This window comes from Anas acuta, chromosome 5 (assembly GCF_963932015.1).
Source record: "Anas acuta chromosome 5, bAnaAcu1.1, whole genome shotgun sequence".
NCBI classification, from domain to species: Eukaryota; Metazoa; Chordata; class Aves; order Anseriformes; family Anatidae; genus Anas; species Anas acuta.
In genome coordinates, this window is record NC_088983.1 from 52,570,807 (window position 1) to 52,595,460 (window position 24,654).

General features: G+C 52.7%; 2 protein-coding genes across 13 annotated transcripts in view; one reads left to right on the forward strand and one right to left on the reverse strand.

Annotated features, from left to right (window-relative positions):
* The window catches only part of TSPAN18 (tetraspanin 18), a 118,009-nt gene extending 114,037 nt beyond the window's left edge, over positions 1–3,972 (forward strand). For all 11 annotated transcript variants that reach the window (XM_068684727.1, XM_068684729.1, XM_068684725.1 and 8 more), the window contains one exon: positions 425–3,972. In XM_068684727.1, the coding sequence (XP_068540828.1) occupies positions 425–472 (48 nt within the window). In that variant the 3' untranslated portion in view covers positions 473–3,972. The remainder of the gene's footprint in view (positions 1–424) is intronic.
* A 4-nt stretch (positions 3,973–3,976) lies between these two features.
* Positions 3,977–24,654, reverse strand: part of TP53I11 (tumor protein p53 inducible protein 11) — a 168,790-nt gene continuing 148,112 nt past the window's right edge. Inside the window, exons 1-7 of one of the 2 annotated variants that reach the window (XM_068684736.1) lie at positions 24,133–24,284; positions 10,498–10,901; positions 9,618–9,676; positions 9,091–9,139; positions 8,563–8,659; positions 7,772–7,873; positions 3,977–7,214 (exon numbers count right to left, since the gene is read on the reverse strand). In XM_068684736.1, the coding sequence (XP_068540837.1) occupies positions 7,081–7,214; positions 7,772–7,873; positions 8,563–8,659; positions 9,091–9,139; positions 9,618–9,676; positions 10,498–10,626 (570 nt within the window). In that variant the 5' untranslated portion in view covers positions 10,627–10,901; positions 24,133–24,284 and the 3' untranslated portion in view covers positions 3,977–7,080. Of the gene's footprint in view, positions 7,215–7,771; positions 7,874–8,562; positions 8,660–9,090; positions 9,142–9,617; positions 9,677–10,497; positions 10,902–24,132; positions 24,285–24,654 lie in introns of those variants that run through there. The other variant, XM_068684737.1, reaches the window with a different exon arrangement.

Genomic DNA, 24,654 nt, shown 5'->3' on the forward strand with positions numbered 1-24,654 from the left:
CATGGCTGGGACAAAGCCAGGTGTTTTCCCCAGCCCCACATCTTGTGCAAAGGAGAGGGAGCTTGGCAGGGCCCCAGCAGCCCCCCACGAGTGCACCCTGCCCCTAGGCAGTGGCAGTGGGGCGCAGAGCTCCACTGTGACACCAAGGGCAGCTTGGGAATGAAAGCAAGCTGCTGCTGCTGCAGCCAGCAGCAGCTCCGCTTGGAAGGGAGGGAATCCCCTGCAGGCAAAAAACATTTTCCCACAGCCTCCCCTGGGTGGTGGGAAGAGGCCTCTCGACACATCACATCGCTGACGGCTGGGCAGGAGGGAGGGATGGGAATGGTCCTGAGGCTGGGGAGGGCTTTGCCGTTCTTCTCGAAGACGCAGCTGTTTCTTGTGGTTCCTCATTTTGGTTTTGCCCTCTTCTTTCCCCCCTTCCCAGCTGTTCGCCATGGTCTTTGCCATGTGTCTCTTCCGAGGGATCCAGTAAGAGGCAGCCTGTGAACCGACACATTCCCCACGTGCTCAGAAGAAGGAAGGAAAATCAGAAGAAACAAAACCTGAAAACATCCAAAAAACTTTATTTTTTTTAACAAAACGGGGTAGGGGGGAAAAAAGGAAAAAAAAAAAAAAAAAAAAAGAGGGTTGTAATATATGAATGACCAAAAGGATTGTACTTCAGGGGCTGGAACTTTGAGGTGATGTGCACTACACTGTACACCAGACCCTTGCCCAGAGCCACCCGCAGCAGCCGTGGAGCAGGAGCCCAGCGCAGCTGATTGCACTAACGAAGGACAGAGCCTGCAGAGGGGAGCGGGAGGAGGAGCACGACTGCCTCTCCCACTCGTCAGCGCAAGGCTGTGCCTGCTGGTTGCAACTTTATCATGCTTTAGACGCAAAGGACTGAAGAACAGCAGCGCAGGGGCTGGATGAGGCAGCAGGTTGGCCGAAATCTGTGACTGCCCAGGTGGGTTTGAAAACAAGTGGTGGTGGTGGTGGTGGTGGCTCCTCTGAGGAACAGGCAGTTGTTGCTTGCACGATTCTGGTTTTAATTCCCAGCCACAAAATGAAAACACACGTGCTTCGGTGGAAGCTTTGCCCCTATCACCTGAAACTTGTCAGAGAAGTCAAACACTTCAGTGAGCCTGGCTTTTCTCTGGAGCCTCGAGCAGGGGCACAGTGGTCTCGCGTAGAAATGGGGCTTGTCTAAGGCTGGCTGATGGTCAAGAATTTGGTGCCTACCTTCCTGGTTTTTTTAGATTTACTGTTTGTTGTTGTGAAAGAGAGAGCAAGTGGTTACCTGCTGTGTTCCCGTCCCCTGGGAAAAATGGTGGCTCTGGTCAAGATTAGCTGACACTGATGCCTTCCTGAGAAGGGGAGGAAATAGCATTTAAATCTTGCCAGCCTTTGCCTTTCACTTTGTACTTGCAAAAAAAAAAAATAAATATAGTTTGTGGTGCTCTGTTAGCATAGATCCATGCAGTGGACTCCTACATGCTTTCCTGCCCCAAGGGGAGTTCCAGGCACGGTGCTGGATGGGAGAGGCTGAGGTTTGTCTGCCGCTCCCCTGCTGCTTGCCTTAAAATGCCTTGGGGCATCATTTCTGCTCTGGGGATTTCCCCTGAGGTTTTCCCATGGGCTCACAAGGAAGGCATCAAGTCAGAGCTGTTCCAGCCTGTGTGTTAGTCAAGAGCATTTCCTCACTTGAGATAGTTGTTATCTAACCGATTTGTTTGGAAGTGAACTTGAGAAACGTGCCTGGGAGTGATTTGTTTGGAAGTGAACTTGAGAAACGTGCCTGGGAGTGGGTAGTGGTCAGAGGCTGAGGTGGTGCTGAGGTCCCAGACTGTGCCTAAGAGCACTTTGGGAAGCTTCAGCCCCTGTTGGCTTCATTATTCACGAGCTCGCTCCCTGACCTCAAACGCTTTGGTCCCCCCAAGCACAGTGAGGCTGTTTCCTTGTTTAGCTCAGGCCTTTTCACAGTCGAGGAGTGCTTTTAGAGTTAAACCAGCCCCTCGGAGGGCTGTAACCACCGGTAGGGCTTACAGAGGGGGAAGGCAGCAGGGCTGTGTGTCCTTGGAGCCCTCCCAGGGGCACTGTGCCGATACACCTGCAGAGGCTGCAAGGCAGGGCGGCAGGCAGCTGAAAGACTGGTCCGTAGTAAACAAAGCTCCTGGCTAAACATCCAGGCTGGGGAATTGGGGATACGAAGGAAGAGGAAGGAAGTGGGAGAGCTTTTCCAGGCTTCATTTGAGAACAGCAATTTGCTCGGCAGCAGGAGAGGGCCCGGGCAGGTAGAGCAGCAGCCCCCCCTGCGCCGCCGTCAGCAACAGAGTGAGGTCAGGGTTGCTGAGTGGCCTCAGATGTTGCATTAAACCTCATGGAACGCTTTTCTGAACAATTTCCCTCTGGACCTGTTTTTAATGATGCATTTTAGCATTAAATTCTGGTCTGTTGGTTAATGAAGGAAAACAATTTCGCTAGCCAAAAAGCAGCAGTGTTCGTACCCGACAGCAGGTGCTGCTCTTAAGATAGGGAAAAATCTGTTGCATATACTGATCTTACAGGGCATGGGCTGCCACACGAGCCAAATTCGAACAGAGGCAAGCTTTGCTGTTCTGCTTCTGCCTCAGGAGCTAGTTAGTGATTGTTCTGGTAGAGCAATTCAGAAAGGGGGAACAAAACTGCGAGCAGAGACAGTAACTTGGATGCAGGTGAGCAAGAAAAGCAAAAACACCACCCCATCACCCCTCCAGGTTTTTTTTTTTCCCTTGAGTTTGTTTTGAAAAGTTCTGGCTGTCTCAGGGCAGAGCCTGGAAGGAGAACACCTTGATTGATGTGGGGGAGAGGGAGGGTGAAGTTAAAAACCAAAATCAACGCCCTTTTTTTCATGACCAGTGGTATGGGGGATTAACTCTCAGAGCAGCCAGCGCACTAAGGCATAAATATATCAGCCTGAGGTAGGATCGCTGCAGGCTTATTTCTCTTTGGCTTTCCTAATTCTGTACTATTTCCTCTGTTTTTAGCTCTTTCACATCTCCTCTCTCCCTAAGGGCTGTCCCTCTGTCTTCAAAAGATCCTTTGTTCTTCTACTGTTCTGGCCTTTGCACAGTTTCCCCTCTCTTACCTTGTCTGGTCCCCCTTCTGCTTTTTTCTGGATGAAGAATTCGCCTCCCCTCTGCAGCTGGCTGGCGTGCCCCTGGGAGCACAGCTTGAAACCAAAGGCCAGGCAGCACATCTTAAAACAAGAGGTGGAAATTGCTGTAAAGATCCATGCAAATCCGAGAGGACCTGTGCAAGTAGGTAACGGGTGGGAGGAATTTCTCCCCGGGGAATTGAATGAACAAGCAAGCCCAGAAACCAGCCTCCTGTTGTACGGCAAAGCATGTAAAGTAGTTGGTTTTGTCCCGTGGTTACGTGGCTGCCCCCTCTGTTGTACAGTAGCTTTTTCTCTTTTCAGAGCAGTAGGCAGGAGAAACATCTGTATTTTTCTATCTGTTTTTAACAGCTACGGCTGAGTTTGGTGGGAGCAGGGGCTCAGGCGAGCATCCCTGCTTGCTGGAGAGCTCTGGGTGGGCCGGGGACCGGCGGGAGCTGCTGGCTCCTTCGCTGTAGCACTGTGACCACAGCCCATGCACCTTGGATGTAATTCGTGGATAGCAGCCTGTGCCTGCCAGCCCATGGTCCCCGTGCGCACCCCCTGCCTCCCGGCTCTTATTTAATGCTCAACCGACCGTCACAAACGCCTGGGAAAGGGCTGCGTGTGAAATAATGATGTTTGAAATCTATTTTAAAGAAACTGTAAATGTTCTTTTTATTAGATAGTGGAGCTTATTTATCCCGTATTCCCTACTGTAATGCTTTTTTTATATTGAAAGGATTTTTTTTTTTTTTTGGTAATATAAACCAGAACACAAGCCTGAAGCACTCTCTGCACGGTTTTTGTGTGCGTTTCTTACAAAAAAAAAAAATAAAAAGAAATAAAAGAAAGCTATTGTGACAGTGAAGTGAAACGGCTTTAATTTTCACTATTTGTTTGGTGTTGAGTACAGTCACTTTCTTACTAAAGGAGGAAGAATAAATTCAGGTACAGCAGCCAAAATGAGGTATAAACTGAAGTGTCCCCTTCTCCCCTTCCCCCCAAGTAAAAACCCTTGACCAGAAAGAATTGGCCAGCTTAGGACAGACAGACGGACAGCCTCTCTTTTATCACCAGGTCCAGTTTGCCAGATGTTGGTTAGGCGTAAATACGGCGATGCAGAGAGTTATATGAACATGAGCTTTCTTCACCCTCAGATGCGAGAGCTCCAGGAATGCCAGGTTTGGGTCCCTCGCTGGCAGGAGATGAGGAAACTGAGTCCTGTGGCGATAGAGCTCTCTCAGCAGAAGGGCCCGAAGCGCTGTCTCAGGCTTTTGATCCCAATTTATGTGCACAACTGCCACCTGCAGCCACAAGCCCGAAACTGCTGTCCTCAGGGACACGTTTCAGTACAAAAGCTTCATCATCCTCCTCCCTCCTCTCCCCTGCTCACATCAGAGTGAAGACAAACAGCCACAGTTGGTTGCTGGCAGCGCTGCAGACAGACATCAAATGGCAAAAGGAGAAGTGGTTTGCTGCTCTAAGTTTTGCAGACAGCTGCTAAGCCGGGCACTGAAGAGGAATCTCACCTCACTTGATTTAAAGCTCCATTGGAAAGCTTTCGTTGCCCACCCCTACCTGATTTAACCATCAAGAAGTCTTCACAGAACTGTTCTCATGTAGTGTGCTAATTTTTCACCTGCTGGATGGCATTTTAAGGTACCCTACTCAGGCAGCCCTCTCTACAGCCCCAAAGTCATGGCTTAACTAAGATCCTAGGTCCTGCAGCCACCGCGGGTGGGAGAGGACAGCACTAAGGTGGCCCTTCATCTCCTTCTGTCAGATTGCTTTTGGCTTGGTCAGTTTTACTTGTCTTTCCTAGAAACAGTCTCCCCCCACCCCCAACCCTCCGATCAGTCTGTGTATACATTCATGTGACCCCCAAAACACAAAAAGAATCACGCTTCACTTACCTACACCAACACTTAGAGCTGCGGGGCTGCACTGAAGCCACGCACCCCCCGTGCTGCCCATGCAGACGGTGTGCAGGGTGAGAGCAGCAGCCAGCTCCCACATGCAGCACCCCTTGGTCTCCTTTGTGATATTCTGTGGGCTGCACAGCATCAGTTCCTGCCTCACAGGGAAGACGTTTCCCTCCCAGAGCCCAACTCCTCCACCTAAACAGGAAGGCTCCTCTTAAAACATAAATTTCAGTCGCTCGCTGTTGTAGTTTGGACATGTTGAAAGCAGCTTGGCAGGGATACGTGGGGAAGCTCCAGCATTTAGTCTGCTGTTGGATGTTGCCTCCGCGGTGGATTTATTTCATTGAGAAAATACTTCCAGTTGCAGGCTGAACCAGCCTCCTGGTCCCACTACTTCTGACCTGACACACATTTTGCATGGCCAGTGGGTGCACTGCACGCAGTGTCCCAAGTTGATGCAGCTGCTTCTAAGCGCCAAAAACACTAACACACCATACAGTAACTACCCGCTAGCTTCTTCTAACTACACTAAGGTATTAAACAGCAAACAGCCATGGATCCCAGTCTCACCAGTGGTTTGAGGTCTGTTGGTCACACAAGCACTTCTGTTTGCGGAGGCAGCTTTCTACCAGGATTTTGGGACAGCTCTTCTCCAGGGCATGCTTTGATCCCACCAACAGTAGCGCTTGAATAAGAAGTCCATACCTGTACACAGCCCTTCTGCCTTTAGGCCCAGAGAGAAAAGTGCAGCCTCCAGCTGTGGACAGGGATAATCCGCAAGGACAGCGCTAGGAAAATGGGCAGCCAGTGCTGCTAAGCCCTGTAGGTGTTGGAGAAACTGGCCAGTGACTGGTACAGCACATACATCCTGCCTTGATTGAGCTAGAGGACAACAAAGCCTTTGTGTCCCCTCATGCCTTGCTGTTCTTCATCCCAGTTAAGTAGTGTCCTAAGCATTGTAATGCTATGAACTTTGGTCCTTTACTCCCAAAACCAGAGACACCACAAGCTGTAGCAGAGCTGGAACACTGTCTCCTGCAGCAGGACTCTCACTGGAGGCTGCAGCCTAATCCAAGCAGCTGCACTGATGCTCACTCTGCTCTCAACACTGCAAACCACAGCAGCCTCCAGCCCCTATTCCACTAGGGTCAGGCCCTCTGCCTCACACCTACCCCTGCTGTGACCAGCAGTAGAGCTGCAGTTCTAGCAAATGTTCTGGGGTAAAGGGAACAGGAGCCCAGCTTAGAAAAATCACGGAACGTCCCAAGCAAAGGGACGTCTTTGTGCTCAGCATGCTTTTCCCAATAGCTTCCTTGACCTCTCACATACTATAGTTCAAGCTGCACACCATCATTCCCAGTGCTGTCTCTGCAAAGGGAACAAACCAGGAGTTTTCGCTGTCTCTCCTGCCAAGAGAGCAGCACCCACTGAAGAAAATAAAGCTGGGGTGGCACCTCTGGCAGCAAGGTAAACACAGCTGTTTGTGAATTCAGACAGCACTGAGCTGCTGTCAGCTCCCGGCCAGGTGAACAGCAAGTGCGTGCTACAGGGGACAGGCTGTACACACAAGGACACCCTCCAACAGGCAGGTGCAACACTTACCAGGGGGAGTAGCCAAGTCCTTCACTGGTTGCCTTAACTCCCTCTCTCCTCAGGGATTGTTTCTTTCTTGTTTTGTGCTTTTTATTCTCAATGGTTTCAGAGCCTGTGATCCCATCAGCCAGTTCCCCCGGGAGACCAGCTCTTTTCCCTGAGGCTGCCAGGCCTGTGCACCTCCCTGAGCCTTCCTCGTGCTCTTCGCTTGCCTCCCGCAGAGGGGCTGGTGGGAGGGGACCCGCACGACGCTGCTCTCCCCAAATTTTCACCTGGCAATGCCACCAGCATCAGGTTACACACTGAGTCATGCCAGTAAGTGGAAAAGGAAACCATTTTAGAACAAAAAGGGACTAACAAACAAAAAAAAAAAGTTATAATTATAAATGCAAAATTACCAACACAACCCCCCTCCCACCCTTCCCATGACAAAAAGCCCAGGAATTAGACTTTCTTGGGACGGCGTCCAACTTGGTAATAATAATAAATGCTGATGAGGACGAAGAGGATTCGGCTGACCAGGAGGAGCACAGCACCCGTGGCTATCCGGCTACTCTCAACCAAGGAAACCGTGGTAACTGGAGGAGAAGGAGGGAGATAAGGCAGAGGTTGGTGACGAGAAACAAACAGATCTGAGCAGCACAGAGCTGTTTTCTGCTGCCCTCTAACGTAGCTTTTTGGAGGGACCAGCTGAGCCTTGTGAATACAAAAGCTGTCACTGCAGGCCCACCAGTCTCACACTCAGCAAACCTGCAACACACAGCTCTTACACAGCTTGATTTGACAGCTTCAAAATTAGGCACAGGGCCTGTGGGTCACAAAGCTCCTATTTATAGAAACGCTTCCCTAAAGGCAATTCTGCCTTCAGGTAGCCAGCCTGAAACATGAACTCAAGCAGGTGTGAATTTCCCATTTGCTCAGGTCTTAATTGTGGAATCTGCATGTTGCTTTGTGGCTTAACCACTCCAGTGCTGATAAATATTTGTCAAATGCAGGAGCACGAATGAAAACACATAGTCCACTCACATTACCTGTTTTCTGAGCAGCTCCCTTTTTGGTTAACAGTGAGTGAACAGCTCCCTCCTCCCCACCCTGAGCACACAGCACACACCTCCTGCCCAGCCCAGCTACTCACCCAGGAACTGCACAGCGAAGTAGCACGCCTCCGTCAGCAGGGTCCAGCGGATGATGACTTTCTCAGCTGTGTACAGGGCGTTCCACATGATGAGCGAGATGCCTGCGGAGGGACAGCAGCACAGCTGCTCTGAGGGAAGGCGAGGACCACCAGGAAAGGGCAGCCCACCTGCCTGCCCCCCAGGTGAAACATTTTGGCCTCCACGGGGGAGGCAGAGGGAAGCAGCGCAGGCAGCAGCTGCACTTTTCCCTTGCCTGGTGTTGCTGCTGCATTTCCAGCCGTCCCCACGAGATGCTGCTGCAGCCTGCGGGAAGCAGCCAGCCACCAGCCTGCCAGTGCAAGGGCATCCCACCCTGGCTGCCTGCCCTCAAGACCAGCCACCCCTCCAAAAACACTCCCTGCGCATTCCCTTGCAGCCTGGGAGCAGCAGTGGCTGCAGCACAGGGTGCAGAGCTAACCAACCCTCTGCGTTTTCATTCCTCCACTCATTTTCTTTTCCAGAGGGTTTCTCCAGGCTCCCCTCAAGCCCCTCACCCTCCCATCTGGCCCCATCTCTTGTGCCATACGCGAGGTCCCCCCCAGGCACCGCAATCACAGGATGCGGGAGCCTGAGACCTTGCTAGGAAAAAGCAACAGAAGCTGAGCTTTACAAGAGACCCATAAAAAAAAAAAAAAAAATTCCAACAGCAGCTGTTTCCAAACACAGAATTTGTCTGCTCCTGCCCTTTTGGCCTCTCGCCCTATTGCTCTACAGGGCAGCATCACACCCCAGATACTGGCACAGCACTCACTGAGGAGGGCTCCTCCATAGAGCCGGATGGGAGTCTTGCTGCTCGCCGATTCCTCGTTGAAGACGGTGTCGTAGAGCTGGTCAGGGAAAGCGAGGGCCTGGCGGAGGCATGGGAGAGACTCAGCAGCACTTTCCCAGAGCCATCAAAACGCGCTGTCTCAGGCAGGGGAAAGTGGTGCTCTGACATTGAGACATGAGGTGACCAGAACCATCGGCCAGGAAATTGGGAATTAAGGAGGCGCGAGAAGTATCAGCGTGTCAGCTACTGGCTTCAAGGCCGGTTTCTGTGACCGAGGCTGCCGTGCCGTGTGTGGTTTATGAACCTGCTAATGGAAACAGACTCTGGCAATGGGAACAAACAGCCAAGGACACTGCTGGCGAGCCCATTACAGAGACGCAGGGAGGGCAAAGGGCTCTCACAAGAAAGCAGCGGCAGTTGTTGAAGGCAAAGGAGGGGGAATAAGCGGCCAAGGAGCCACGCTGTGGCATCCAGGAGCTGGTGGTGCCCAGGACTGCAGCCCTCACTTACCATGATGGCCACCCCGGAAAACATGACGGCGGAAACCAGCTGCCAGACCCTGCACAGGAGGGAAAACAGAGGGCCCAGAGTGAGCACGGGGGTGAGCCTGTTGCCCCTGCTTCACAATGCACTCCCAGCTGTCTGCATGGATATTAGCCTTTGTCCTCCCTCCTCACCCAACTGAGGCAGCCGTGGGTCTTCTGCATGAAGACGTGGTTCCCCAGACACTGCTAGCTCGAGCCTCAGTAGCAACACAGAGCTGAACCCCCCCTCACCCAAGCAGAGGAGAGAATTGGACCTGCAAAGAGGACAGGGAGATCCTCTGGCCTCTGTGGTTCCCAGCACCTGCCAAGGAACTGGAGCTCATGGCCCTCAGGCTGGTTTATGAGGGAAAAAAGCAGAGCCAGGATGGTCCTGCAGCTCTGAGAAGCTCTTCAGGGAGCAGTGAGGCTGGTGTCAGGGACAGAGCTGGTGTCAGAGACACTGCGGCCAACAGCCCTCTGATGGACCTGCTCTAAGGTGGCCTCACGTCTTACCTGAGCCCCAAGGGTTCCCGGACAGCAAACTTGATTTCATTTCCCAGGACTTGGCTAATCTGAAATTCAAACAAAAGGCACAAGGTGACTAGGCAGACCCTTCCCCAGCCTTTAGGCAGCATACCTCAGACCAGACAACACATATCTTAACCCCATGCAGCAGTTTATCTCCAAGACTGCTGAAAAGAGGATGAAGATGAGCAATTTCAGTGCGGGTTGGAATAAGCAAGCTCCATGTGAGCTCTCCTGCAAGCAAGCATCCTGCCAGCGACCTCTCCAGAGGGCATGCGGCACAGGGCTCCCAAGGGACGTGTCCTTGTTCTCCAGCACTGGTATTTTGCTGAAACTGACTGCGTGCCTTTGTTTGCGATTTGGGTCTCTTCAGAGAGGTGCCGCCGTGCCTCTTTAATTGCCACCCCAGATTCCAGGGCACGGTGCTGGAATACGGTGAGCTTTGAGCTGGTACCATGAGCTCCAAGCTAGCTAATGGGCATCTCGACAATAACATTTCACCAGGGGATTAAAGCAACTTAAAGGCAGAGCTCGCTGTGTTACTGTGAAAAGTGGTCTCAGGCAGCTTTTGTGCCTCCACCACGCTGCACAGCCCGTCTCTGCCAAAGGGCAGCATTAATCTTATCACAGCAGCCCTTGCATGAGCCCGGCAGAGCTGGGAGCTCTGGTGTTGCCAGAGAGGCTGCAGAAGGTAAAGGCTGGAAAAAAATTAACTGGGTTTTATCCAGTGGCCTGCCACGTGCCAGCAGGTGACACTTCACAGGTTTAGTGGCCATCCTCCCACAGCAGTGGTCTCCTGGCTGCGGGACAGCAGCACGGAGGACCCCGAGGCGGGATGGGGAACACGTCCCTGCCCAGCACAACTCACCTTGGAGCGATGGACCTCGCCGTCGTCGTCCTCGCCGCCGACCCCCAGGATCTTGCGCGTCTTCAGCCTGCTCACCAGGTCGGTCTGGCTGTGCTTCTTCATCAGCGGCGGCGGCTGCTTGGCCGCCATGGCGACGCGCAGGCCTCTGCCCCGCCGGCGGGACAGCTGAGGGGAGAGGCCGTGGGAAGCACTTCACATGAAACCTCGCCGGGTACAGAGCATCAAGAGTTTGTAAAAAGCACGGAGATCTCGCTGCTATGCCAGCAGACAGCTCCTCATCGCCCCGGCGCGGGTTGAACGATCCCCTCTAGGGCAGGGAGCTGGGGGCCGGCTGCAGGCAACCCATCGTGGGCTGTGGGGAAGCTGTCCCGGTCCCAGAGCAATGCACCAGCCGTCACCGTGACCTGCCAGACAGGGAACGAAACCAAATCATCAGTGTGGGGACAGAGGCACCGAAATGCTCCCCACCTTTCACCCTGGCTTTTGCCATCAGCCCTGCGAAAGGGGCAGGGGAACGGTGCAAGCACCAGCTTTCCACCCACCAGCATGTATCGTGTGTGTGTTTCCATGCTGAGAGCAGCCCTGAGCTTCACCAGAAGGTGCCCTAAGTGGGTTTGACCTACAAACCACGCTCCAGCCCGTCCCAGCATGAGGCAGTGTCCACGTCCCATTAGGAGTGTGGTAACTCTTTGCTGCTTCCTAGACTAGGGCAATTAAGCATCATTAAACGCTTCCCAGACAAGAGGAATTGAAGACAAAAAGCAGAGCATCATTTAATGACTTTCTCCTTGCCATACGTCACACCCTTCGGTTGCCATTTCAGGCAAAATGCCATGCAGATCTCAGACATTTGTTTGTCTTTCCCCCCAGATGCTGCAGCCCCTGCGCTGAGCCAGAACACACCAGCCCTACAGCTACAAGAAACCAGAGGCAAGATGCTCCTTGACAACATGTTGCTTCCTCAGAAACAGAAGATGACAGCAAACAGAGTACAAATATTGGGAATACTAGGAAAAGAACAAGCTAGAGGTATCTGACAGAAGCTAAGGTGGAAAAGACAACTTTCCTGGACACACAGAGGTGTCAGGAGTCCCTGAAAAATCCCTCTATATCATTATCCAGTCATAAAACCCTGGAAACTCTCGGTTCACAAAGTCCTTCCCCCCAATTTGTCTTCCTTTCATCTCGGCTCAACTGAACACAGAAACATTTTTTTTCCATTTGCTATTTCACCCTCCAAGAGACCCATAAAAATGTCCCCCTCGGGCACCAGACACAGCTCCTCTGGTCCAAACAAGGCCAGGGCTCAAGCACAGACAATCCCTCACCCCAGCTGCACTTTCCCATGGCTGTCCCAGGGGAACAGAATTTATGCTCGTGTCTAAAGGGTTCACAAGGCTCCAGGGAGTAATGAAGTGAGAGGTGTCAGTTATTTTGGCATCACGCACACAAGCGTTCTCCCGCTGCCTTGCAAAGGGTTTGCATCTCCCAGGAAAACTTCTCCGTTTTTGTCCACGCGAGCAGCCAGTCAGTTCGGCAGGCTCCCAGAGCACGCCAACATAAATCTTGCTGTGATGCAAATCTGAGAGGACCCGCTGTGACAATGCAACGACTGAATCCCATACTCAAACATTTACTAAGACCCTTTCGGATAGGGAAAAAAGGAAAAAGACATCTTCAGATCTAGAGCATCCCGAGGGCATGAAGTAACGGAAGGTGGTAGGGCTCAAAGGAAGGACTCACAGGCTGAGAGATAAATGGCTCTGTGATTACAAAGGCAGTTTTGCAGTTCTGAGCACAGGCAAACAGATCAAAATTTGGCTTCATCAGTTGTGTTTGCCAGTTGCCTTCGGGGCATGAGTTAGTAGCGATTTATCCACATCATTATTAACATCGCTCTCCCGTTCAGAATTTCCACTGATTTGTGGTAAACCGGCAGCCAAGAACTGGGACAGGATAAGCCAGCTAGAAACACCAATAAAATAATCACTGAAGGCCATTCTGCTACGTAAAAACCATGCTCCCACTGTGCTAAGCACAGCTATGGCACAGCCCTGCAGCCAATCCCACGTCTCATTATCCCCATCTTCCAGGGGAAGAGCCAGTCTAATGAGTACTGAATATTAATGAATAATGAGCTAACAAATGCATTAGCACTAATTCAATGACATTTGGATAGAAGATGCTGAGCGTTTGAAAGCATTATACTTACATTAATGTACCCTGACACACTGAGAATTTGGAGGATGTTTCCTATTAGCCTGTGCATTTACAGAATGGGAACCTCCACCTCCTCCTGTCGTGATTTTCTCCTCAATCCTCTTTCTGAGCATCCCAGTGGCTGCGTACATCAAACACTGCATAGAGGAAATTCCTCTGCCCCTCCCCTCCCCCCCCATGACTGGAAATGACCATGTGAAGCTGAAAGATGTTTTTTTATTATTTAAATTTCAATATCCCTTTTCTTCACAGGCTTCTTTCGGAATCTGTCCCCTCGCATACTGTACTCAGTGGTGACAGCTACTGCTTAGTGGTGCAAAGAAACCTCACCGGTGCCACGCTAAAGATAGCTCCATCTCTCCCCACCTCCACAGCTCTTCCCCCAGCATCTCTGCTTCTCTTCCAGCAAGCGGAGAGGATGTTTGACGATGCTTCAGCAGCCAGAGCTGCGTGCCCATCGAGGGAGGTCTGGCAAGGAGCAAGGTGCAGCGACAGAATGACCATCCCCTGTTCCTATGGCTTCAGCACGCTGCTGCTGAGCAGCTGAGAGAGCTGTCCTGCTGCTTGTGAGGGCACCACAAAGCTCGCTGCAAGGGTCTGAGGACACTCCCAGTCTGCCAGCAGAGTAAGTGAAAATAAAAACGAGCTGGAGTTGAACCACGATGAGTGAGAGTACAGTTTTAGTACATTTATCCTGACCATAAATTTGGTCTGCTCTGCCATGCTGAGGCCGGGGAGAAGACTTGCTCTGGTTTCAGAGCTCCCAAACCAACATGCCAGAGGCAACGCAAGGCCTTGAGCCCACCTTCATTTATAGATGTTGACCAAGAAGTTATTATACTCCTGTAGTGGATGTATGCTCTTTCTGACCTGCCATGCCCAAGCACCTTTCACGAAGCACAGGTTGAGAGACATTGGTAAATACGGAGATGCAGCACTGCCCCTGTACAATACCACGTCACCACTGAGCTCTGCAAGCCCTGGGTGCTCTTCACCCAACCTGAAGAGGCAAACACTGCTACAGGCATTTCCCAGGTGTGGGCACTGAGCCACGAGAGTAAAACCATGCCTTCTTGCGTCAGGGGAAGAGAGAGATGGCAGCAGAAGTGCCAAAGGGTTTCCCAGTCAGCAGCTCCCACAGAAAGGCCAGCAGGCTGAGCAGGACAGATCCTTCCCCGCTCCCTCCCATCACACCAGACAGCCCTTCAGCTGCTCCACTGTGCCGGCTTGTCGGGGGAAGATTGAGGCAACCGTGCCATATGGAGCAGCTTTTCATCCCTGATGCCACAGGAGCAGCCACAGTGGCCAAGGCACCCAGTGAGAGAGCACAGATGTTTACATCCTAATTACTGCAATTTTGGAACAGATGTCTCCAAACAAGGGGCTGTGGGAGCAAGAGATCCGTCTTTAGGGCCAGCAGCCAGCTCCTTTCCCGTGCTGAGCTGTGCCAGCTGCCCCATCGCCCAGCAGAAAGCAAGACCCAGGGCAGGAGGCCCCAGGAGAGGTCTCCAGGCACCTACATGGCCAGGGACAGAGACAAAGTCTGGGCTCAAGCACAGGGGCAGGGCAAAGAAGAGACGCAGTGGGTGCACAGGTCAGAGCAGTCATGCAAGAGCAAGGCCAGTCAGAAAGGGAAAGAGCTGTCTGATGGAAAAAATGTGCAAAGTCCTCTCTTCCCTCTTCTTTTCCAAGAGGCTTATTACCAAAGTATCTTAGTGCCTCCTGATTTCGCCTCACTGCAGCCCTGCGCCCTTGGGACAGATGGCATCCCCGCTTTGGAAACACCAGGAGACTGAAGACAGGATCCAAAGAGGTACTCGTCACCTTGGCTCCTGCAAACCTTTGACTTGCCTCATCAAGCAGGATCTAAGACACCTTCCCCACACACATATGAAGGCACAGCATGCTCGCTTTTAAGTGCAGAAAATCTCTTGGTTAGCAAACTGACATTTGAGGACTCTGAAATCCTAAGGGACAAAATAAATCCCACATCTAACCCAAAATGCACACCCAAGAGCCACAAGGCTCCTTTATGGATCCTATCCAAGCAACCTCATAAAAGTTTCCCTGGGATATCCCTACTGGAGCAGACCCCTGAGCCAGGGGTACTGAGGTACAGCCATCCCATGCTGTATTTCTGCAGCTGCACATTCTGAGTCCGTGCTGAGCGAGCCAGCCCTTTGCCTAGACTTCTCTCCAGAGCTGGGATTGGGATGATTAAGACCTCTCTGCCACCAGCCAGCTGAGGCAGAGCATCCCTTTGCCCACCTCCCAGTGGATATCCTCCTTGCCAGCTGCGGCACAAGGCTTTGCTACCAACATCTTCAAACAGTAACAGCATCGTTTGCATTTTTTGCAGGGAGGAATACACAGCAGCCCTTGCCCAGGGTGAGGGGTATGAGCTCACCAGCCCAGCAAAAAGAAACTCCCCAAACCAATTCTGCAGGTCAGGAAGCCTCAGAGAGCTACGGGGAATGAAACTTGATCTAGCCGAAATAATCGGATGCTCAGGCAGCAGAAACAATTAGCACTCAGCCGCCGTGGCAGTACGATGTGACTGCTGCTCCTGCCCAGTCTGGCACAGTCCGTACACCCACGCAACAGGGATACTGCAGATTCCTCACCTGCCAGGTACATAGGACTCCTTTCCCACGTGAAAAGCTGCCCTTTAAGTCCAGAAGTCCCTCTGCAACGCCAGCAAGAAACATCTCTTGCCAGAGGTTCATCCCCTGGCTCTGCCACAGCCCTGCTGCTTCCTTAAGCAGCTCCAGCAGGCACAGGCCCAAAGGCACGTTCGTTCAGCAGTGCCTCCGGACCATCTCCTGCAGAGAAGCCAGAGGAAACCTCGAAGCCCAAACCACCTCCGTTGCAGGCTGCAAACCACACAGAGACACCTCAGACACACGCACACACACAGGGCTAACCCCAGCTAATCCTTCGCTGAAGGGGGATTTTGCACAGAGCCAACAGGGGGCTGCCTGCACCTGGGTAATGCCCATCTTTGTAAGGAGCGGGGAAGGAGAAATGTGGGATCTCAGACACGCAATCCCTTGGCAAATGGACGGGACAGGGGCTGAGAGAAGAACAAAAGGCTGATGAGGCTCTGGTAAGGCTGGGCAGCATGGAGACAGAAATATCCTATCCCAAGGAGTACCACAAACCGAGGCCAAGCCACAGCCTGGGGGGTGCATCTCAGCTCCAGGATCTCACTGCCCACAGGTTTCCAATTTCCTCTCGCAGAGGGAACAGGAAAGTTTCTTCCCATGTCATGGGAAGTGTTACACAGCAATCAAAAGCTGCGAAGTGCTCGGTTTCCCCAGCAGAAGACAGAAACGCTCTGTTGCTCTATTAGTGTCTCAGACAGGAGCTATAATTAAACCCAGCAGCCCCGGTCCTGCTACCACCTGCAGCAGCACGCCAACGGCAAGAGCGAGCAGCTGGGCTCACCTCGGACAAGAAATGCTGTCCTGCAGCCAGCAGCAGCTTGCTGGGCTGTCTGACACATCCAGCACGCTCGGCCAGGCACTCCTGGCTCATTTACTCCTCTCTGGGTAACTCAGACAACTTGGGCATCATCAGCTGAACATCCCGAGCACTCGAGTTCAGCAGGACACAAGGGAGCCAGGAGGATGTGGAAGGAAATAAGATGCGTCAGGAACAGGCGCCGTTTTCCTTTAAGAGCAGTAAAAGACAAAAATTCTTCTTTTGATTTCCCAGCTGCCTTAGACAGGTGTTTGTGGGAGACAGCCCCAGCAGCTTAGTGGGCCATCTGTCCTGCAGATGATTTCTACAGGGAAGCGTTAGAAGCAGAAATAAAACCTATATATACACACAAAATGAAAAAAAAAAGAAAAAAGCACCAGTTAAAAATCATCCCCCCACAAAACAACTCCAGCCTCAAACCCTCAACAATTGTCTTTTGTGCACTCCCCAAAAAGCCAATGCCCTTTCCTCCCAGCCACCCTACAGCTCTGCCTCCTTCCAGAACTCAAAAGGAAATAATAAAAAAAAAAAAATTGCAATCAGGAAGATCTGGTCCCCTCCGCCACATGTGAAGGCAACATCTCTCTGCATACCACCACCGAGGACTGCAATTTCAAAGCCGTTCTTGATGGAGTCTCCCTCAAAAGATGACAAACTGCATCTACACCAACATTATTTCTGCATCTGCAGTCCAGTAGCTTACCCCACACAATGTAATAACTGCAATTTAGAGGCTACGAAAATGGCCACAAACATGAAATGGAAGATGAAATCAATCCGGCTGTACTACGCCTGCATCCTAAAAGCAGACTTTTGACCTGTGCTGCACATGGATTTGCAGCCCTGGCCTGGGAACAGCTTTTTCAAAGCATCCCAGCACCAGCAGGTTTTTATCCTGTTCTTTAAAAAAGGGCTCCTCTTCTGCCACCCTCTGCCACGATACGCCCAGATGTGCAGTCAAGGCATACACAAGCAGGGAAAAACGAGCAGAATAATAAATTTGCATTAAGCAGGGAGATTGCCTTTTGGTCTGATCAGGTCATTTTCTGAGCACCACACACGCAGACCCTCTCAGGACTCAAGTTTCCCATTGAGCAAGCAAGAAAATTTGCTCCTTGTCCTGTGAGTCAGGCCTGATAGGGGATGGCCTCGGTGACCATCAGTCAACAGCTGAATTCTCATCAACCCTATGTTATAGGGCATCTCATACTACACGTTCACATCCCATATCCAGTTAAATCACATTGCTGCACAAGAGGCAGATGCCAGCTCTCATCCCTCGGCCTCAGTCACCCTGCGCACTGCTCAGAGCCCTCACCTGCAGCTTGGGACCACATTTTCACTTCCTCCCTCAGCAGTTTGCCAACGTTAAGCCCTGCTCATCTGCACACAATTGCAACTTCAGGTTTATCGCTCCCTCGTGGCTCCTCAGACTCCAAATTAGCACAGGCAAGACTCAGGGAGTTGCTTAGCAAATAAGCAACGGGGACGGCCTCCCAGTACAACACATACTTCAGCTACTTGGTAGCCTACCCCCGAGTGGCAAAAATCTCCCTCTGACACCTTGCTGGTTTCTATAGCAACAGGTTAATGCTAAAAATGTTCGATGCAGAACTCCCCGTGTTGGGCAAACAGGGGATGGGACCGATTTAGACGAGGGAAACTTCTGAATAATCGGCTACATGGGAAAAGAGCAACCGCAGGCTTTGCTAACCCTCAAGCTGGCACTTGCTGGCCCTCCATGCAACCCCGACTCAATCATTTGACCCCTCTCTCCTCCATTTTCCCATTTTTCCTGGAAAAACAAAGCCATCGCCCAAGTTCTTCAAGGAAACTGCCCTTGCACATGTGCCAGAGGCTCTCGGCAGACCCTCCTGGCAGAGAAAACCCCTTTGCAGAAGACCAAAGCAGCCTCAACTCAGAGCAACGCCACAGGAGGAGGACAAGGAGGGCGGCCCCAACAAACCCGGAGTCTTCCCACACAAATGCTGTTTCACCCCCCAGCAAGCAGCTCATACAAGCCTGACTTTGCTTTTCTTTGCTGCTAAGTCAGGGGAAATCACCCTGTGCATGCACGCGTGTGTGTGTATGTGCACACGGTTGTTTATGCATGAGCTGTCAGCCCCCAAATTGTGCACAGATCAACAAGACTCTGAATTCCCCGACTGTGAAGTGCGTGACATTTAATCTCAACCTTCCTTTCAGATTTCGTAACGTGCATTATCAGCAGTGGGTATTCAGCACACAAGTACCCTTTCGAAAGCTTTCGTCGGAAGGAGGAGACAATATAAAGAACCTGCAGACTGAAAAAGAGACGATGCCTCGGATGTGAGAACGGTTCTCCAGCTTCCACAAAAGGCCAGCATGTGTGTGCTGCGAGGATCACGACGAGGTGGTTTGTCCCTGACACAGAATAAATACATTTCACAAGTGAAGAGAGCGGGGCTGGGAAGCATGAAATTTATCGGGAACCTATGGTTCTCTTCACCTCCCTATTTTTGGCTATCTGGGAAACAGGCAGGGGGAGCCATCCCCCAGAGGTGCCTATTTTAGGATGGGCTGCATCAGCTTCTGGGAAGGCTTATGCCACAGGCTATGAGTTAGACAAGGGTTTTCATTGCTTTTATACGTATGGGCAAGGCAAATTCCTCACCCTAGCATTCAACTTTTCAGTACACACTCCCAGGAGACACCACATCACTTCTGCACATCTCATACCAGAGTCACACTTTGGGATTACGAAAACCTGACAACAACCTCCCAGCTGCCGGGCATGGAGAAGCTACATCCTCAGTAACCCACTCTTATTAGTCACAGCCACGGAGGATGCACATCAGTAACCACACAAAACACAGCACTGCCACATCTCCTCTGTTGCTGAGGCAGGTTCAAAGACCTTCCCTTACTTCCACAATTTTAACTCTCAGACACGTGGACCCAAAAAGCCCCAGTAATACCAGCATCACCCATCAGCTTGTGTACGCACACTTACTGCTTTCCTGGTGTATCTATCAGCAAGCCTGTAACGCAGCCTCCAGCTCACGGCACAGAAGTGTCATGTTTTAGTCAACACTTTCCCATTACCTTACCCGAAATGCCACTCACTCACACGCAGCAGTGGCTCTGGGGACGGCAGGCCGGTCTCTCCTCCCCCCATGCTCTTTGCAAGCGCTGATGAAAGGCACTCGCTTTGCCCGGAAATGTGTAGCAGGGAATAAATGGGCTGGAGACGAGCTCAACTGCTTTACTAATTCCCCATGCACCAACCCTAAATGCAAGCTACTTGTCCAGAGAGCTGAAGGGCACACATCGACATGGCTCATGGAAGGGGCTTGTTGAACTCATGGTGTGCAGCACCTGGGCTGGTGCCAGCAGACAAGGCTCACACACCGCAATGAGCAAGTGACTGCACTGGGCACAAGGGGAGGAGGATGAAAGGGTGCATTACAGGTGTCTGCTTTTCACAAACGTGCACTCTCAGCCACCACAAAAATGACCTGGGAAGGAGCACACAGATGGTCCCAGTTCTTCAGCCCCATCAGGTGTAGCCTTTGGCTCCTGGCAGACTCCTGCTTGCTTGTGAAGCAAAGTTTGGGTGCTCTTGGTTGCTGCTAAGCAGCTTCTACAGCAGCTCCTTTCCCAAACACAAAGAAAATGTAGCTGTTTTCACGTGTCAGATGCCTGCTTGTGAAAACCCAATGCTGCCTAGCTCTGTTGGACTCAGTGCTGCTGTTTTGGAGTTCCCTCTCCTCTTCGCAGGAGGCAGCTCGTGTTTCTGTCTCTCAGGAACATAACCCTGAATTAAGTGCCAGGCAGCTGAAATTAAGCGTTCGATAACAGGATTCAGAGGGACTTAAAAACCGTGAGCCTTTAAAATACCTACTTTCCTAAGTGAATAGCCTGCTTCCTGAGGCTCCTTTACTGCCAGCGGTACCGAGTGCAGTTTCTCCAAGCACACCCCTGCCTTGCAGCTCCGTGCAGCTGGGCAGAGTGGCCAGGAGGGCTGGGCTCAAGGCATCTTCTTGGCCACGATGAACACGGGCTAGGTAGCACTGGCTGAGCTCGGGAAAGCTGCTGGCTCTTTGTCACAGCAATCTGCATCGCCAGCAGGCCCAGATGTGAGCCCAGGAGACTGCAGCATCTACCAAAGGCTGGAGGATCTGGGGGCTCAGCAGTGGGATTCCTGAAATAACCTCTGTCAGCTGGAAAAGCTGCTCGAGTCTTTCCATGACCACAAAACACCGAAGGCCAGGGGTTTGTACTTCACTTGTGAGATGGCACCAGCACAAAAGAGCACTCCTGCTGCCATCATGGGTTACTGAATGAATTCATACTCCGACAAAAACACTTGGCTGAGTCACCCACAGAGTTTCCTGAAGATTTGTGGGTTTTCTCTGTAGGTCTCTTGTTCGGCTGCTGACATGGCCTCAAACTGTTTACTTTCTCAACCCGGGCAGGATACAGCTAAAAATGACACGGCTGCAAGCCTTTGTGTACTGCTCTGCCTGCACCTGCTTTCCTCCAGGCCCTGCACTTTAAGTGCTGCCTGATTTTAATAAGAAAGGCAGGGATTTCTCTCCTGCAGGCAGCAGCAGCCAGCTGCAGTGGGGACTCTCTCTAATCTCCCTCTGAACACAGGATCCCTTCAGACCTGGCACTCCGGCGCACACATCTCCGGCGACATCGACTCGTGCTGCTAATGCCACTCCCCAGGGGACCAGGCCACTGAATCACTGCTTGATTTATTCCTAACTGCTTCTCTCCCCGTGCTCAGTGCCTTCGACGATCTTAAATCAAATCCCTAACAGCAACTTCGAGGAAGCCCAGCAGCCAGGAGCCAGCTACCAGTCCTCCTGCCCAGCCTTCTGAGCCTGTTGGGCCAAATCCAGGAAAGGAGCACGGGGCTCGCCACCATCAGTGGCAACCTCTCAGCTTCAGTGCTAAACCCTGCTAGCAATCATTTCGATTGCTTCCTCCTTTTGGCGACAGATCTCTGCTCCTTCATCCCCTGCAACCACAGTGGCTGTCAGGGTAAATCTGGATCAGAGCTTCCTCACAGGCTCTGCTTGTGTTGGGTCCCTGGTTTTGCCCTGCAGAAGGAGCTGGGTAAAGCACTGCGCACAAACCAAGGTCTGGTAGAGATTATTCATGTATAGCCCAGGCAGATTTCCCCATCAAAACCAACGCTCAAACATGCTAAAGAAACTCCTGCTTTGCATACGTAGGACTAGAGAGACACCTGTGGATGTACCTACCAGGAGCACACAAGCACTTTGCAGGACGAGAGCAAGAAAGGTTCGCACCTCATGAAACCAGGAGGGAAAGTTTGCTGCAGGGTTAACCCCTGGGAGCCGGGGCTGTGGGGCAGCACCGACTCCAGTGGGGTCATCCAGCAAGGCCCCACACAGCTCTTAAGCCTCCTGCTCCCCATCTGTCAGGCAGGGGAAGCCGCACCACCCAGCGCCACAGATGGGCAGTGAAAGGCACCGAGATGCATTAACCCTTGCAGATGGCAGAGCTTCACAGACAGAAGAAACTGAAGAAGGCCAGCAAGTCATCTGTCATTTCCCTTCGTGTTTTAACTCCAAAGCTGTCTTCAGCTGTAGCTGGAGCTGTCTTTGTGAACATCTTTCAGCATCTTGAGCAATAACCCTTCAAACACAGAGCAAACTCACGCGAGCCTGTGATCTCTAGGACAGAATCAAAACCACATTTTCCAAGAGAAGGCAGAGAGCGACGTCAATGGGGAGCACCTGGTCACCTCTTACATCTTGCTTTTGCTGATCTGGAGAAAGACCCGATGTATTTGGGGGCCAACACTGGGTCTTTTTCTCCCATGACTTTTTTTTTTTTGCACTCCTACGTCAAAAACACAAAACCCAGATGATCTTTCTATAAATAACGTCCCAATAGTGCCGAGGTCACCAAACCGTTCCCCCTGGCACGAGGCCAAAATCACAACATAAACAACCCCAACCTCTTTCTGCTGCACGTGTGCCTTTTTTATTATTATGACTATTTTTTTCCCCGTGACAGGGGATGGCTCGAAACCAAAAAACTTAGCAGCAGGAAGACGCAGACCCCCACCCCTGGTCCCACTTGTGCCAGGACAGCCCGGTGCTGCGAGCACCCATCCTGCCCGCCGCAGAGCGAGATGCTCTGTGCTGTGACAGCATTTTGAGCAGTTCTCATTAAAAGTTTGGGTGCTGAACTGATGAAGCATCGTCAAGCACACACATGGGACGGAGCAGACCACTATCCGGGCAGCTCCAAGGAAAATGGGTGGAATGGTCCCTCCCAGGGGCATCCCCTGCTGTTAACTCCAACCTTCAGAGAGTTGCAGGACAAGCAACCACCAGCTGAGGATGTACTCTGGGCATTTTGCACACTGTAGCACTCAACGCTCATTGGGAATAGAGAAACACCTCCCTTTGGATCAGGCCCCAGCCTCCAGCAGCTCCAAAGAAGAAGACCCCAGGCAGAGCATCTCTCTGGTTTATTCTCCCACAGATCTATGGCTCCCCCAGTCCCACCCAATACGTCTCTGGAGATGCTCTTCTGCCCCCTCCTTGCTGCAAATCCATGAGCAGGAGGGATAAGTTTGAGATTTTGAGTTTGGGACCATATGGCAGGCACCATCTCTTCAGCCTCCTGGCTGGGACAAGCCACCCAGGCAGCAAAGCTCCCTTTGCCTCGCTCTGCACAAGGCACAGAACAAGGAAGGAGGCATCCAAAAGCAACCAGATCCCACTTCTCCCAGCTGCCATCAGCACCCAGCACCCCTGCTGAGGGCACCAGGGCCCCTTGGTGGCTTCCCCCACAAAACCACCGTGCGCTCACAAGGTGTATTTATGCATCCCAGCTAGGAATGGTCACAGCCAGCTAAGGCACCTCCATGCCCAGCCCGAGGATCTTGTTTGGTTTTGGTTTTCACCACGACCTAAGACAATTTCCTCCCAGAGGAAAAGCTCCCCTGTCTAAAGGGTAACTGCTATTTACTTAAGCAAACACTTTCCTCATCCGCGGGCCCTGGACGTCATTACTCAGCAGACTGCTTTAGCGCAGATAGAGTTACCGAGCAAGTTATTTATTTTAAGTCCAGAATAGCCAGTGCTCCTGCATGCTCTGTAATTTCTCATGGCTCAGCTGTACCGCCGGTAGCCCTAATGTCAACAAGGCTTTGGTCGCTGCTGGCGTTTTTACCTCGCAGCCCGTGCAGACAGAGGGGATGGATCAGACGGTACCCATTGAACCACCAGCAGCTGGGGCTTGGCCCTTGGGCAGCTGCCTGAGGACTCGAGCTGCAAGGACTGGGCGCTGGATTAAAGTGCTGCTTCCTTCTCAGCCCAGTTTGCTGAGTTGGGGTAGAAGACACCTGGAGAGCCCGATATCAGCTGGGGGACAGCCATACCCACAGGTGGCACGGATAGAGCCAGACGGGGACGCAGAGCCCATGAAGAGCTGGCTCTCCTCACCTTCCCCTCCTGCCACGGGGAGCTCTGCCCCATCTCACCCTCCTCCACCCCCAGCACCCTACAGGAACTCAGTGATGCCAACATCCCAACCCACACACAGGACTCGGGTCGCAGCCTCCCCACCCGGGCACCATTTGGGGACCGCAGTCCTCTCGCCCCTTTACCAGCAAGCAAGAAAGGACGGGCACTGCTGGGGGGAGCAGCAAGGCAGGACCCCAGCCTTCAAGAAGCAGCGTGCATGTCCCCTCACTGGTCCCACAGCCACCATCCCCCCTGCATCCCACCTACCCACCACCAGCGCATCTCCCTCCTCCTCCTCCTCCTCCTCCTCCTCCTCCTCCTTCAGCCCACCTCGGGACCCTCCGCACCCCACGCCCCCCAGCCGGGGCTGAGCGGGGAGCCCCCCAAGCCCCTTCCCTCTTTCCCCCCGTCCCCCCCTCGCCGTCCCCGCACTCACCGGCCGGCCGGGGGGCCCCTGGGTGGCTGCCCCATGGGCGAAGCGCAGCGGCCGGCGCCGCGCAGCCCCGCGCACTGAGCCCGGCCCCCGCCGCGCCGCCGCTTTACCGAGACCGCCCCTCCTGTCGGGGCGGCCCCGGCCCCGCCCGCAGCCCCTGGTGCTGCCTCCATCACCCCCCTGCTGCCGCCCCGTCGGGGGAACAAAGGCAGAGGGGTTGCAACCCGCCGGGGGAGACCCCGAGGGCGCAATTTGGGAACCCCCCCGTGCGCCCGGTGTGGGTGCGCGACCCGGCGCACCTCGAGCTGGTGCCACGCGATGGAGAAGGGCTGAGGAAACAAACAGGCAGGGTGGGGGGAGAGGCTTGGAGCTGGCTTGGACCCCACGGGCGAAGCGTAATGGGGAAGCGCATCCCAAAATGTGCAGCACGATGAGGTCATCCCAGGCACAAGGGGGTCCTTGTAGGAACAGAAGGGTTGGCCAGAGGGAACCGGGGTGAAAACTCGTTTCACAGAGGCCAAGGAA